At 32.2% G+C, this 15,760-nt stretch overlaps 1 protein-coding gene across 1 annotated transcript in view; it reads left to right on the top strand.

The window, feature by feature from the left end:
• LOC110018512 (nuclear pore complex protein NUP205-like) overlaps positions 1-15,760 on the top strand; it is a 66,703-nt gene that overhangs the window by 1,454 nt on the left and 49,489 nt on the right. Inside the window, exons 3-8 of the mRNA XM_020715847.1 lie at positions 20-131; positions 270-336; positions 2,197-2,313; positions 4,633-4,842; positions 9,377-9,478; positions 9,558-9,701. Of these exons, the coding sequence (XP_020571506.1) occupies positions 20-131; positions 270-336; positions 2,197-2,313; positions 4,633-4,842; positions 9,377-9,478; positions 9,558-9,701 (752 nt within the window). The remainder of the gene's footprint in view (positions 1-19; positions 132-269; positions 337-2,196; positions 2,314-4,632; positions 4,843-9,376; positions 9,479-9,557; positions 9,702-15,760) is intronic.

The following is a 15,760-nucleotide window of genomic DNA, read 5'->3' as shown; positions in this document are numbered from 1 at the left end:
AAAATTTTCTACTATTTAGCAACTGCTTATGGTAAGCCTCTCAAGGTTGATAGTCCTATGCTTGCTGTTTCCAGACTCTCTGTGACTTGTGTGTTAGTTGAGAGGATATCACTCAAACAACTCCCGATGAGGTATGAATTGACACCACTCATAACGGATATTGGTAAAATGTTGAAATAAAACCACACCCTCTTTATTGCTCTCATTGTAGTATGTTTGACCATAGTTCTGCTATTTGTTATCGCTTGCATCCTTCGAATATCTTTAAGGGTTAGCCACTTACCATCTTTGCTGAGAAGGTGCAATCCGATCCTCTTTCCAACATCGCAGTTCCAGGTGAAAAACACCATGCTACTGGAACAGATCCAAATATGCTTATAACACTCACTGTTATTTAAGAAAACCAATTTATATGCCAAGACTCGCGAGAGTACTCCTTCGATCCGATAAAAGAACAGCTGGTACAACAAGTAGTTGCTTCTAATGTTCAACAATCTTCATATGTCTGACACACTTTAGACCAATCCACTGATCAGGTGAGCCAACTTTCGGATGAGGAATGACAAGTCTATTTCAGGACAAAGAAGAAGAATGGAGGCCGACTCGAGCTCGGGAGTTTATTGGATGATACATTGGTTATTACAGACAACGACATTCATCTTACCAATTTATTAGCTGACTCCTTGCCAAGAAATAGAGACGGATGCAATACAAAATTGGGTCACTCTCTAACTACCTGTTATCTTGTATTTTTACACTTTTTGTTTTTTGTTTAGGTCTCTCATATTTTTTTTGTATTTTCTTTTCTTGGAACTACTTGATGTGGTGGTTATCGTGTGGGCAGGGTGCCATGTTAGGGCCCTCCCACACAATATATCTGTATCCTATTATCTATTTAATAATACTACACACACACAGATATATATATATATATTTTTCGAGCCAAAAATAGTCGAACAAATCTTTGTACGTGTTCGACTCGTTTATATATCGGGTGCAAACAAAGATACTCGTTTATACATCGAGCGCGAAAAAAGATATTCGTGTTCAGCTAGTTTCCTTAGTGAACGAATCAAACACGAGCTACATCTCAAGCCGAACACGAGCTCTTCACGAACAACGAGCCTTTTTGTTAGCCCTACTTAGAAGCAAGCCATTTTTTTGGCTAAGTATTTGTATGGATCATGTCACTTGTTAATCTAGCATACTCGTGAAGCCAGACTGCATTTTGCGGCCATATCAGCATATCCAAATCTTATTCTATGGATGGTCACGCTGGGTTTAACAAGCTTGTATTAGATTATGGGATGGCCCCGTCGATGATATGTAGGCCGCACTTATAAAAAACAAGCCTTTTTCCTTAAGCGAGGCTTTGAATGGCTCATGCTCCTAGTTAATGGGACTTTGGAATGATCAGAAATATTCACATCTATGATTTCAGTTAGACTTTGGCAAGTTGTCATTTAATCGAGTCTAGCTAGATTATAAAGGTCCTTTGGGTTGGGCACATGCATCATATATGGTTTTATTGGTTTTTTTTTTAACTCTATTTTTGTGATGTGTGATAGTGGTGGTGGACTGGTGGTCATGGTTGCTGATCAGAAAACAGATTTACTGAATTTGAAAAGAAAAAAAAAATTTTTATGGGTCCTGATCAGTGTTTTTTACCAGCATGTTAAATCATACATGTAAGTTTAGCCTACTATTGTGCAATCCTTAGCGATCACTGGAGTGATCCATTAATATCATCCTCTATTTTTTAAGACCTTGCAGATGTTTTGTAGCATTTATTTCTAATACAAATAAGGAATCAAATTATGATTTTCTGATGCATGCTTTTTATATTTTAAATGCTAAACTCTGCAGCAACATTTCACAGATTACTATATTTGTTTTGCAACTTCTTTGTTTATTTTTTTTTTTGCTGATTTATTCGATTCTTTATGTTATAACCTGACTGTTTTTCTATAGAGGACTTCCCTTAAGTTTTATGTTAAGTATATCTTTTCTTTCTGAACTTTAGTTATCTGTGCCACATAAAATGTTTAGGTCATGCTTTTCTACTTCTGTTTATGTTGTAGCATAGGGGTTTCTCTGAACGCCGTAGAAGTGTGACCTTTTTTTTTTCTTTTTTCACATTGCAGAACTTTTCTTTTCTCTTTTTTTACTTTTTGCTAAATATGTTATTTTTTTCAGAGGCAACCGGAGCTGGTACTTGGAAATGAAGATTTGTGGTCATTTGTTAATTTTGCTGGAGAAGATCTTGCTAACATACCTACACTTGTGGCTTTTCTTGGAATGCTTAAAACATTGGTATGAGAGACTCTTTACTTTCGATTTGATATATGAACATGTGGAAGGCACGGATGTGAAAAATATTAATAATTGTAGCACGCAAACCTGGACTATTGGAGTAGAGGTTAATATTAGTTCTATTAAGTTATGGAAATAAATATACAATCGTAATGTAGTAGTACATGAAAGGTCAAATGTGAATAACAAATCCTAGTATTACAATTGTTCATAATGTTTAGCATAAGTAGTTGCAGGGATGGGGATGTTTCTTTGCCTTTGAAAGTGGAAAGAAACAAATACAAAGTTTAGAAAAGCGTGCATTTGTTATGTCTGACACATGTTTTAAAAATTTTAGATGTTCTATTTTTGGATGTGTCGTTTGATAGGTTTCAGTGCTGCATTAGATGTGTCGTTATCCATCAGATATTAGACATTGTTTTACGTGAATTTTGTTAAGTAATCATGCATCCAACTTTGTTTTAGTGTAAATTGGTCATGGAAATTAAATTTTTAGGGGAGTATATACAGAACACTTAACATTCCTATTTACATATTTAACATCTAAAAGTTTCTTTTTATTGAACTATCACTCTTCATTAACATCCTGTCCAAGGTGTTGGAGCATGTAGCCATGCATGTGACCTTTTGTATGCTCACGACCCGCCAGTACGTGTATGACCTTGTGTTTATTCTTGACTTGCCATTCTGCATGACTTGTTGCCCGTTTCTTAGCCATGATTGTCGTGCTTTGATATAAGGTATGATGGGAAGTTAACTCCTAATAATAGAGAGAATGTGGTATTTATTATTCTATTTAAAAAATTGAGTGTTATGTGAGTAAACATAAACTTTTATATGTTAACTATGTAAATATGAATGAACCGTGGTGCATTAGAGATGAACGATTCAACTAGACAAAATTCTCACCCCCCCTAGGTCTGACTTGCACAAATAAGAACTCAGTGGATAACAAATTAGTTTCACTCAATCGTTGCAAGCATTCTCAATTTAATTCGATTCATAATTCATTAACATTCTTGATTGCTTGAAAGCATGCATAATGATTTCACCAAACTTATATGTAGAGTTGCTAAAAATGAAACATATAAAGATTCATACCTCAAATGTCTTTACAATTTCCAAAACTATGCAATCCAAAAGGCGTACATTAACACACCTGACTACCCTTATTGAAAATCTTTTAAAATATAGGGGTGAGCTATAAGCTCAACAAAATAATTAAGGCTAAAGGAATTTTTTATAGATGAAGTTAAGCAATGTACAAGCTCACAATGACTAATATGAGTGATAAAAATATGTGCATAAGTGTGCTTTAATCATATCAAATGTTTAAAATAAATGGGTATGAATGCAATTAACAATACTGAACAATGACAAACAAATATTTCATTCATTCAATGCACAATTTTATGAATATTTGTAACTATTACATTATCAATAATTAGAGTCCTAGGAATATCACTTTTAAAACTTTCTAATTATAGTGACACAGCAATAAATCACGTAGTAATGCTATAAAAGGTTATTATTTTTAATTTAGCGCATGATTATCTCATCTGAATTGCGTTACAACCTCGTAACGAGTGTCCTCAGGCTTGACTTGAGCCTGCCGTCTAGAGTATACTATTCTTTAGAATTTCATGAAATACTTAAATTCCAAAGTGGAGCTACTTGAGAACGGCAGTTTCCTGCTTCCTCACCTGATTCCGCCTTTAGCTACACTGGAGTTGCGGAGGCGTCCCGGTTAGTGGAAATGAAAATCAAAGGGGAAAATTAAGAATCTTCTTTTTGATTTATTCCCAAATTTCTGAACTCCAGTCTACCCTTTCAGCTTATTCCGTTTCCTGCTACAGTTTCGGTATTGCAAAAAAATCCCAGGCTGCCAGAAATGAACATGGGAAAAATGGAAGGGTTTAACCATTTATTCATATAGGTATATACGGAATCTCTTAATCCTAACCCTATGATTCGATCTAGCCACTGCATGGTATGGAAAGTGGAGCGGGACATCTACAGTTATATTTACTGTTAACAGTAATTATGAACTTTAATTAGGTGATTAAGTTAAGATTTATATAACCTAATGATTATTTTTTTATATACTCAAATATACTAATTTGTATATACTATTATTGTATATCAATTTGATTGTTACGAAATTTAGAATTTTGTAGAAAATATTTTAGGGGGAAATGTGAAAATTGAGTATATTTGAAAATGATTTAACTTTTTTCTATGTTGACTAAATATTGATTGTTATGCATGAAAATTTCTCCTAGTTGTTTTTTCCCCCTTAATGTGTTTTTATTTTTGTAGGCTGCTACAGAAGAAGGTGCTTCAAAGGTTTTCGAGTTGCTACAGGGTAAAATGTTTCGGAGAGTTGGTTGGGGTACCTTATTTGATTGCTTGTCTATTTATGATGAGAGATTTAGGCAATCTATGCATTCTTCTTCTGGGTCTCCTTTACCGGATATTCAGGAGGGCGACGCACAGGCACTTGTTGCTTATTTAAACGTTCTGCAAAAGGTCTGAAGTCATTTTTCATTTTATCAATATGAAAACATCTTAGTTTTGTGTTGCACTGTGAAGTCCAACTTATTCCAGGAGATGATTTACTCTTGGTAAACTCATTTAATATATCTTTTGTGCTGCTATTACTATTCTTTAAATCTAATTTATATACATTAAATTATCTTCAAATTTGAAATCCCATGCGTTGCTATGAATCGCTGCAAGTGTAACATGAATAATGCATCTTCATATGGTGGGGTTGAGACTGCCCATGCTGGTTTCTGGACAAGTGTTCTTGCTATTTTATAACTTAAACTTGCGCGTGTGTGTATGTCAACGATTTCATTTAATTTTTGTAACTTTTAAGGTGATCGGCTTTTAACTTGTGCATTTGATTCTGAACAATCATTTCTTCATCTAGTTCGATTTGGCCTTCGTTTGGGTAGATCTAAAATTGAGTACATGGAATATTGTTTTAGTAGTAGTAGATATTGTGTTAGAGTTATAACTATATGTTATCAAATCATTAGAAGGTGTGAATGTTTTAAATATCTCGATTCTGTTGTTTAACGTGATGGTGATATATATGGAGATGTTATTAATAGAATTCAAGTTGGTTGGTTGATGTGGAGGAATGCATTGAGGCTATTGTGTAATAGAGAATTACCACCTAGAGTTGAGGGAAAATTTTATGAGATGGTGGTGAGACTTGCAAAGTTTTATGGCGCAAAATGTAGTTTTTAATAGAGAAGCATAAAATTAAGTGTTGTTGAGGTAAGTATGCTTTGGTGGTTGAGTAGCTTGATACTTGGAAATAAGATGTGAAACGAATGTATCCATGAAAGGATTGGTGTAGCTACCGTAACACCCAAAAAAATAAGAATCATGTAAAAAGTTTGGTAAATTTTATAAGTAACCCAAATTTTGCACCTCTTAGATTTTGATCGTATTATTTTTATAACTTTCTACGCATCAGATCGTTCAATTCTATATAAAACACTATATATTAATTATAAAAGAATTCAGAGATATGAAATTCAGTAGTTTTAAGTATAATAACTTAATTTAACCTTAATTAGTCATAATCGTCTCCCAATTTTGCCTATTCACTATAGCTAGCTGATCTTTCGCCTTTTTGGTGCATGCATTGGCCTGGTGAGATAATGCGATTGAGTGTTTGGGGGGATTATCTTTGTACTGCATTTCGCTGCCTTTCACTCACTTTTTTCGCTCGCCCGTAGGTGTCCAAAGGCCTTTTCTACAGTGCTGGGCGCGAACAGGGAGGTGAGTGGAGGGTTTTGGAGGAGCAATTCATGGAGGTGTGTTTACGGACGAGATAGGTGAGTACGAATCTCTCTTTTACACTATTCTAAACGTTCCTTCGTCTTGTTTTCATTTTGATGTTTTCATCAAATTTGTGCAAATTTTCATTTCTAGTAGGCGTAGCAGGCGTCGAACTTGTGTCCGAAGCGTTGAATTTGGTTTGTTAGCTACCGTTAGGGCTATTAACACAAAATCAATGTGTGGAAGTGAACACAATGATAGGAATAAGAGGGAAGAAAAATAGGAGGTTTCAGAAGGACATATTTAGATCGAGAAGCCATTTTGAGATATGTTTTGACAAATAAGTTGTGTTTTTGGTTAAACCACGGAACGAGCTATGATTCCATCAATTTCAACGATGTCGATTATTTTCAGGTTGTTTATACGAGGCGACGAGCTTTAAACGAGCTCGTGAGATGTTGTCGTAGTACTCATTTATCTATTTAGATGAAATACTCTTTTCTTCGCTTAATAAAAATAATTGTCAATCGATTTTTGTGTGATTCCACGTTTTAATCTGATTCATTTATAATTTCTTTTATATTGTGGACGGCTATCTGGGTTAAATGTATGAATGCAAGTTGACTTCTACTATACACGTGATGCTATGCAATGATACATATAATATATTTATAAAATTGTTTCATTTAGGTGTTCATTTGCTATAATTCATGCACATGATGTATGAAATGCCTGTGATAAATGCTTGATACGTGATTGATGATTTAAATGTCACTGATGTTGTGTGTAGACTATTACGTGAGTATTTGCAAGTACACTCTTTAGGGATATGGTAACTCTTGACCTTCAGACAGTTGAACTTTTGGGTATTGTTGTGATCGGACGGTGATGGAATATAAGGAACTCTTGGTATTAGAGGGGCTATTTATAACTGCTGTTGCAATAGTGATTACCCATGACATGACATGTTATAGTGATTACTCATGATTTTGCATAACATGAAATATTTAAGGCCTATACATTTAAAATTGACATTTCTAAAACCATGTTTATGATATTTTTAAATATGCTTATAATTATATGCTTATGTCTACACATCATTGAATGACATACATGTTTTATATCGTAACGATTTTCTATACTCTATTTTTTTTTTTACATATGCTGTGCAATTCTAATATGTTATGACTTGTGTGTGGACATGTATAAACTTACAAGCATGCAAATTGTTACTTTTTCGTGTATAAAATCTTATTATAGTCTTGATTAATTTGCTGAGCTTGTTGTTGCTTTTACTCTACATGATTTATTTTTAGGACAGGGAAAAGTGTACCGGGGTGAGTAGTCATGTGTGACTTGTACAGCTTTGCATTTATAGTTTTGAGAACTTGTACAGTATTTTAGGCACACCTTTTATTTTTTTTAATTTAGTTTATTTATTTTAGTGATATGATTTTTTATATTTTCGAGTATATGAGAAAACAAGTGAAATGAAATGTAGTAAGTATGTTTGCGACAACTTATTGTAACCAGTGCATCGCCCATTAGGTCTTGATTCTATAAGTTTGGACGAGTGTTGTTGAGAATTTAGTCTGGCCGAATATGTCTGCCTCTATTGCACCTCAGCTGACACTTATAGGCGGTCCAGTTGGAGTGTGAGAGTTCCAGTGGCATATAAAATTTGGGAGAGTCGTCTTAGATGGTTTGGTCACATTAAACGTCGATCATTTGATGATTCTGTTTGGAGAGTAGATGTTTTAGATTCAACTTATGTTAGGAAAGACAAAGGTAGACTTAAAAAGATTTGGGCATATTGTAAAAAAATGATTTTATTTATTAGGACTAAATGAAAATAAGACAATAATTAGGTCATAATGGAGGGAAAAGATTCATGTAGCCGACCCCACTTAATGGGATAAAGGCTTTTTTGTTGTTGTTGTTGTTCAATTTGGCAAGAGATTATTTGGAAAACTTAATAATTCATACTATATTTGGATAATAAATATCTTATCTTTTTGTCACATTTGGCTTTTGTAATGGAGAGAATGGAATTTTTATTTTGTTATCTCATCTCTTTTTTAAAGAATGGATTTTTTTTCTTTTATCTCAATTCATTTTTAGAATGAAAGCATCCATACTAAGTATAATGCGCGGAATGTTAGCTGGCAGTGGTGGAATCAGGAGGTGGTTGGGGTGGCTACTACCATATTTATATTGAAGTCTTCATTTATCACTTAATACACAAAACCTCTCCTTCCATCCCATATTTATATTGAAGTCTTCATTTATCACTTAATACTCAAACACTTTAAAATTGAATACATTGTAATAATAGTAATAATAATAGAGTATTGGTTATCAATAATTATGTTTATTGTAGTTTTAACGAAATTAAGTAGAGGCTAGTTTTAAACTTAAATATTCCACAATCCTTTATTTTATAATATGTTTATAACAGTTCTAAAAAAAATTGAGGTGAGGGAAGTTTTATACTTAAATACTCGGCAACACTTGATTTTTTGTTTTGAACCCGCCACTAGTGGTGTGTTTCTTTGTTTTTAATCCTGAGCTGCTATTCTTCTTATTATTATTATTTTCTTTTTCGGTATTGGTCCACCACAAGAAGATGAATGATGTGCTGAGCTTTTTTATTGTCTTGTTGAAATCACTTTTTTTCCATGCAACATTGGGTTCTTTTTTTTGTAAATTAATCTTTGTGGAATATGTATGAAATAACGAATGAGTACAAATGATTACTATGCATAGGAGTCCGTTTTTTAGATTAATTTTTTGTTGTTTCTGTTTCATATTCACTTCTTTTTGCTGTTTGTCATAGCTGATTAAAGTGTTACTAAGAGAATGGCCACGTATTATTTTAGAAGGATGCAGTCCAAGTTCAAAATTTAAGAAAGCTTGTTCTCTATTTTTGATTCGAGCTTTGGACATTATGAATGGCTGTTCATGATCTTTGCAAAACGACAGAAATAACCAAAACACTAGATTGGATTCTGATCTGGTGATGCCTTGGCTTATCCAATTTGAAAACACTTTCCATGATCAATTGTTTTCTTGATGATCGTTTAACAGTAATCACTTTCTGCTTTCTTGGATTTTTAATTATTGTGGATTTATATGGTTTGATCGCTTCTTTTTGCTTTTTGTGCTCTCTGAATTTTTCTTTAAATGCTTAAATGGTTTTTTTATTTTTGCACATAATATCGTTTATTGACACTCAATGACAGTGCAGGTGTGATATTGCTTGCAGGTAGTTGAAAATGGTGATTCCACTGAGAGAACGAAGTGGTTTCCGGATATTGAACCCTTTTTTAAGCTTCTTAGTTATGAAAATGTACCCCCATATTTGAAGGTTTGTGGTAACAAATGTGAAGAGTTTTTCTTTCTGCTTTTGCGGGTCTTTTACTTACATATGCTGCAACTTGGAGCAGGGTGCACTTCGTAATGTTATTTCTTCTTTCGTTGGAATTTCTCCACTTTTGAAAGACACTATCTGGAGTTATCTTGAAAAATATGATCTTCCTGTTGTTGTAGGCCCCCCTCCCAAAACTAGTGGGCTTCTGTTCCAATCACAAGTAAGTATGTTGGTGCTTATTCATATTCTTTCTTTGTAAATTTGTTTTATATGGATATCCAGGCACATTCAAATTTTTGCAGCATTCCATGCTGGATATGCTTGCTTAATTGACATGAAATATTTTAACTTTAAGCAAATTTGTTGAATCTGCTGGTCTACTGTTGCTTTCTATGCACATTACTGTTTTGTTCACTTTTGTACATTTTCTCTCCAATTTTCTGTGCTCTCTCCTGGATTTCAATTTGTTGAATATTTGAATATTTTTCTAAGGTTTGTATACCTAGATTGAAATAGGTACTTTGATAGGCATGCCACTTGAATGTGCCTAGACAACCTTTGAATCGGCTATAACTGCAGTGTTATTGCATGGTGACTTCCACCCATCAGTTGTAAGAAGGTAATAAAATAAGAGATTGATTTATTCGCATAATGGTGAAAAAGGTGATGGTTGAATATTTGGCATTTTAGGGATTATAATTAATCCTAGTGTGATTAAATAAAGTTAATAATAACCTTTTATTAGATGTAGAAAATTTATGGATTTTGCACTTGAAGTGGAGGGAATTGGGCATTAAGTAAATTGTACGGTAAGATTTGCTTATTTTGTAGGATTCTAATAAATTCGCCTTTGATATAGCATCATTGTTTGATCTATTTGGGCATTTTATTGAATTTTGTTCAGATTCCAGGTTGACAACAATGTTAGCTCATGGAGTTTATCCATCAAATAAATTGTAGTTGGTTTAGTGGTTTCTTGGATGATGTAATGCTAATTTGAATGATTAATGGTGCCACAACATAGTCAACCCTCTCTGGTCTACCCTAGGCATACCACAGGAGGACGATTCAGTGATACCCAATTTTTGTTGACATTCATTTTGGCTTTTATTTATTAGGATAAGGTGAGTGGAGTGGGCTTATTAAATCTTCACTAAGTATGTTCTTACATTCAATTCTTCTAATATTCATAAAACATTAATATGGAAACGTATTTAAAACAATCTTAAAATAAAATATAGGTTTTAAGAGTTTATAAAAATATGAAATCTTGCATACTAAAATGTCTTTATTAATGTTAGATACTATTGTCTTTTAATAATTAAAAAATGTACAATTAAAAGCTATATAAATGGACAAATCACGTGATTGATGATTGCTCTATTTCTTACCTCTCTCATTGAAAGCCAATATTATATTATTTGGCAAGCTCCATTCTCAACGAGATAAGCAATCTTAAAATAAGGTTCAAATATTTAGAAAGGAAAAGATAACACGCTTTTTAGTGTGATTATAACATGAGTAAATTCATTTACGATAATTATTTGTGTAATAAAACAACTTTAATGAATAAACAATTTTTAATGCATAATAGTAAATAGTTAATGACTTGATGCAATGGTTGTAAAAAATAAATAAAGTTGTTATTGTAACGACCCGACCCAGGAGTTTGAAATTATTAAGGCGAGAATTGTTGGCCTGACAGAGAAAAACTGTATAGTAGTTTTATTTCATAATTAAACGAACTTCAAAAATGCGAAAGAGCTATTCTATTTCATAAAACTTATATTTATAACAATTTATTCATTTTAAAATATTTACATTTAGTAATAAATAAAATTTAATTTTAATACATATTATCCTTCATTCCTCGATGCCTAAACATACTTTTTGGGGTTCATGTAACCTAAAATTGTTTTTTCTGTAAAATAATAGTAACTTAAAGTTATGTTAAAACTACTCAGTGTTATAATAATTTTTTTTTAAATATTTTGTGAAATACGGTAAACGGCAAAAAACAATGTCCATTAGAAATAAAACAATGAAGAAAATAGTTTCATTTACTATCATTTATTTCAGTTATATTTTTCATTATTGGGTGTCACCGTCTAAGCGTATAGTTTTAAAAAATATACGTTTAATATTTTCCATCACATCATAAAGTTAGATAATAATTTTCATTTGCATGCATGAGTATATTACATTCTTATGTGAGTACCTTACAAGGGTGACTCCCATATGCATGCATACATCTTTTTTTTTATATTTAACGTTTAAAATAAAAACGGTGACTCCCATATGCATGCATACATCTTTTTTTTTTTTTATATTTAACGTTTAAAAGAAAAATATGAAAATATGCATTTTAAAAGAAAAGTTGGGAAACATTAAACTTCCGTCTAAGTAAACAGAGCTATTGTAAAAAAATATATTTACCCACCTGTACGACCTAGTCAAATTGTCCCATCCTTCAGATCAATCTTCTGCTTTTTTTGAACCTATAATAACACATTAGGCTTAATTAGATTCTAATATCATTTCAGTTTTATTTAGTTTCTATCAATCTTGTATCTCTTTTTCAAGAATTCTAACTTAACTGGTTAAATAGCTTCATGTGCCTTTTTTTCTAATTGAATCCTTACTCATTATTACTAATATATGCGCTTGTTTTAATTTATTCTTAATCTTGACCTTTTCTAACAAATTATCTAAATTAAATACATTCTAAGAAAGTTAATTGTACTTTTAATCTTATTTTGTAATTGAATTTGAATTAAGGGAAAAAATATTAAATAAATTTGCAGTTCGAAGTTTATATTTGAAATTTCCTCTTCCTTGTTTTTCGTGCCTTAACTTCTTGGCCAAACTTCCTACATAAATTTTAGCAATATTAAATCATTTTCAATTGCAATATTTTTTGAAATTAACTGAATTTATTTTTGAATTATGTTTCATAAATTAACTTTCATATTATTTAAGTAGAATGGAAAATTTTCACTTTTCTTTCATTCTCTTGCCCGAATCACTTTGAATGGAGCAGGCAAAGTTTATTGTAGCCCTTAAACTTGCGGGTTGGTCTTTAGTTGCGTGATGGGAAGGTCAAATGGTTTGATCGTTAACTTCACGCACACAAAATAGCTTGTACGGTCCGTCTCCTACTTCTAGACCTCGAATCAAAACTCGGGATCACGTGTTCTGCACGTGAAAGAGATCCAGGGAGCTATTTCTTCTCCACGAGCTCTACAAGCCGCACAAGCTGTCCTTTTGCTTTGGTAGGGCATGTGAAGTTTTGATTGGAGCTCACGAGACTCGTGACTTTGTCTGTTTTGGCTTCGACGCTTGTGTTGGCCTCGGAACAATGAAGTGCGATCGGTCGCCTGAAGAAAGCTTGTTTGAGCCTCTCGGATGTGGAAGAATGCGATACGAGCTCTTCCTTCTTTCTATCCGGCTCGATTAAAGTATCTTTCTCCTATTTCTTCTCCTTCTTATTCTTCCCTTGTCTCTCATTCTTTCTCTCACTCCCCCTTGGCTTCTCTTGCTCTCTCTCATTCCCCGTCACTCGCATTCTGTGTGCTGGGGGTGCGAATGGGAGGAGACGAGGAATATGCCTCGTCTTAATTCTTCGAAATTCTTTTTTATTAAGTTAATAAAATTTTAATTAACAGGTTCTTATTATAGTTACTCACAAGTTTTTTAATTCACTATACCAAACAATTTCATATATACATTCACTTAATTTTTATTTTCATTTTGCTTAACTTTTTGTCTTCGAAATGCCATATTATTTTTGAATAGCCATATTAAATTTCATCCGGTTGTCATTTGTCCCATTGATCATATTAATTTCTGATAAAACGTCACGTTCATTATCACTCACTTGATACTAGCTAGACCGTTCCAATCTTTAATTTAATGAGCTAGAATTTCTTTTATTTTCTTACCGAATCTCACATCGTTAAAAATTTTGCTTTCTCTTGTCATTATTTTAGTTGCTTACCCATTAAAATACTTTTATTTTCTTACCGAATCTCACATCGTTAAAAAATTTGCTTTCTCTTGTGTATGTCATTATTTTGGTTGCTTACCCATTAAAATGCATTACATTTCTTTGATTTTCTTTATCTATTTTAATAAATTTTTTTGCAATTCTTGCTTAGTAAAAATGTATCTATTAACAATAATTTCATTAACATGCTCAAGAAATATAGAGGGAAATGTTAAAATCAATATTTGTATTTGATATTGCATTTTTTAAAAAATGCTATAAAATTGAAAATAAACATGTAAATATTTAGATGAATTAACATAATGAAATAGGCGCAGTATGAGATAAATTTTTAATACAAACATATATCGATTGAATTTATTAGTGAGCAATAACAAGTATTTGTTCTACATTTTATTTGCTTCCTGTTTTTAGTAAAGTATCTCATTTCGGTGTTGGGTTAGCTTAGTGACGAATTTTTTCTCTAGGCTCACCTCCTTACACAAACAATCTGTAAATACTAAATTTATTAAATTTATGAAATTCACAAAGTAGATTCAATTTAATTCAAATTTACCCGCAAATGAAGTTTCATTTCAAATGATTTCTCCTCATTCAAGCTCTTTTTATGTTCAACTTGAATCTGAACAAATTGCAGACAGTGAAAATCCAGAATTTCTCACGCAAACCATAGCTTCCTTTGTCATATTCCTTTTTAAAAGCTTCCTTTCTTTTTCTCCCTATTAAACCCTACTACGAAAACCTGTTTCTGCCAATAAATTTGGCTAAGTTTTTGTTCACGTCAAATTTGAGAGCAATAAAAGAATTTCTTAGGTTAAATGTTATTAAATATAAACATTTTTTTTATTTATATGTACATCGTATGTACCTTTTCTCAAAATCCAGCATTCCTTTTCTATCCCTTTATTTCCCTTCTATTTTTTAAAATCCAGCATTCCTTTTCTATCCCTTTATTTCCCCCTTCTTCTATTTTTGTCCATTTTCTCCTCTTATTGTTCTTCCTGATATTTATTCTATTTTGGCTGTTAGCAGCTTGCTCTCTCCTCAAGGTATTGGAGGGCTACGAAAGGTTGATAACGGAGAGCTCTTTAGGTTTGTTGTATTTATATGTGTGTATTATCATGTTAATAATGTAATTTAAATTAATTTAAAAAGCGATCACAAACTTTAATAATTATATTTACTAAAATTCGCTGTTATATGCTATGATCAGTGAATTTTATTTTCTGTGCTGTGGCATGCTTAAGTATTGATGCAATACTTTTAATAAAAATCTTGAGTAAAATAATTAAAATGTGAAGAAATTAATTTTTTTAATGCTTTAAAATTAATATACAACTTTATGTATTAATATGATTCAATTGAAATTTAGAATTTTTAAAATAGTTGTGATTTATTTGAGATTGCGGAAAATGGGGTATGATTTTAAACAAATTTTTACTTGTCTTTTTTGTCGTGTTAGGTATTACAATTTTCTTTTTCTTTTAAAATTTTTTGTCTAATTTCTTATTCCTTTTCTCATGTTGCTTTTCTGGCCTGCATTTTGCTTTGTCTTAACATAAGGGATCTGTTTATTTTCTAACATTCTAACATTAAATTTTAAAAAAATTGTCAGATTCTTCTATATAAGTTAGATTTTTCTGCACCTCAATTTTTTCATGTTGTAATCAATTACTCACATTGACAACCTATTTTCTCAGCTTTGATATGTGAAAAACATTATCAATATCTAACACAACAATTGACAGTGCTAGCCTGTAAGCCATCTTATCAATCTTTTTGATAATGTCAAATGGTCCTGTACATCTGGGACTCTGTTTGCTTCTCTGACAAAATCTAGTTGTATCTTTTATTGGCTTCTTTTGCAATTAAAAAATCGTTAGTCTCGAACTTTATCATTTTATGCATTGGATCATACTAATTTTGTTGAGCATTTTTAACAACTTTCAATCTCTCTCTTATTTAATCTGATTTTTTTCATAGCTTCATCAATTAATTCTTGACAAGTGGACCTAATAGTGATTTCTCCTACTTCAACCCAACTAAACAGAATTATCCTTTAGGTCAGCATAGAGAGCCATTTTATACTGGATTCATAGTTATGTTTGCATGCAAATTCTATTATTGAAATATGGTTTCCAAGTTGCCTTCAAAATCCAGAGGACAACCTCAACCGATCTCCTATTACCCGAATCATAGCTTTAAATTACTCATCACTTTGTGGATGAAGTGTTGTATCATGGTTTAGCGGCATGTCCAATTATTTTTGAATA

Source organism: Phalaenopsis equestris, unplaced genomic scaffold (genome assembly GCF_001263595.1).
Source record: "Phalaenopsis equestris unplaced genomic scaffold, ASM126359v1 Scaffold000024, whole genome shotgun sequence".
Lineage (NCBI taxonomy): Eukaryota > Viridiplantae > Streptophyta > Magnoliopsida > Asparagales > Orchidaceae > Phalaenopsis > Phalaenopsis equestris.
Note: the sequence above shows the minus strand (reverse complement) of the source record. Positions and strands in the feature narration are given on the sequence as shown.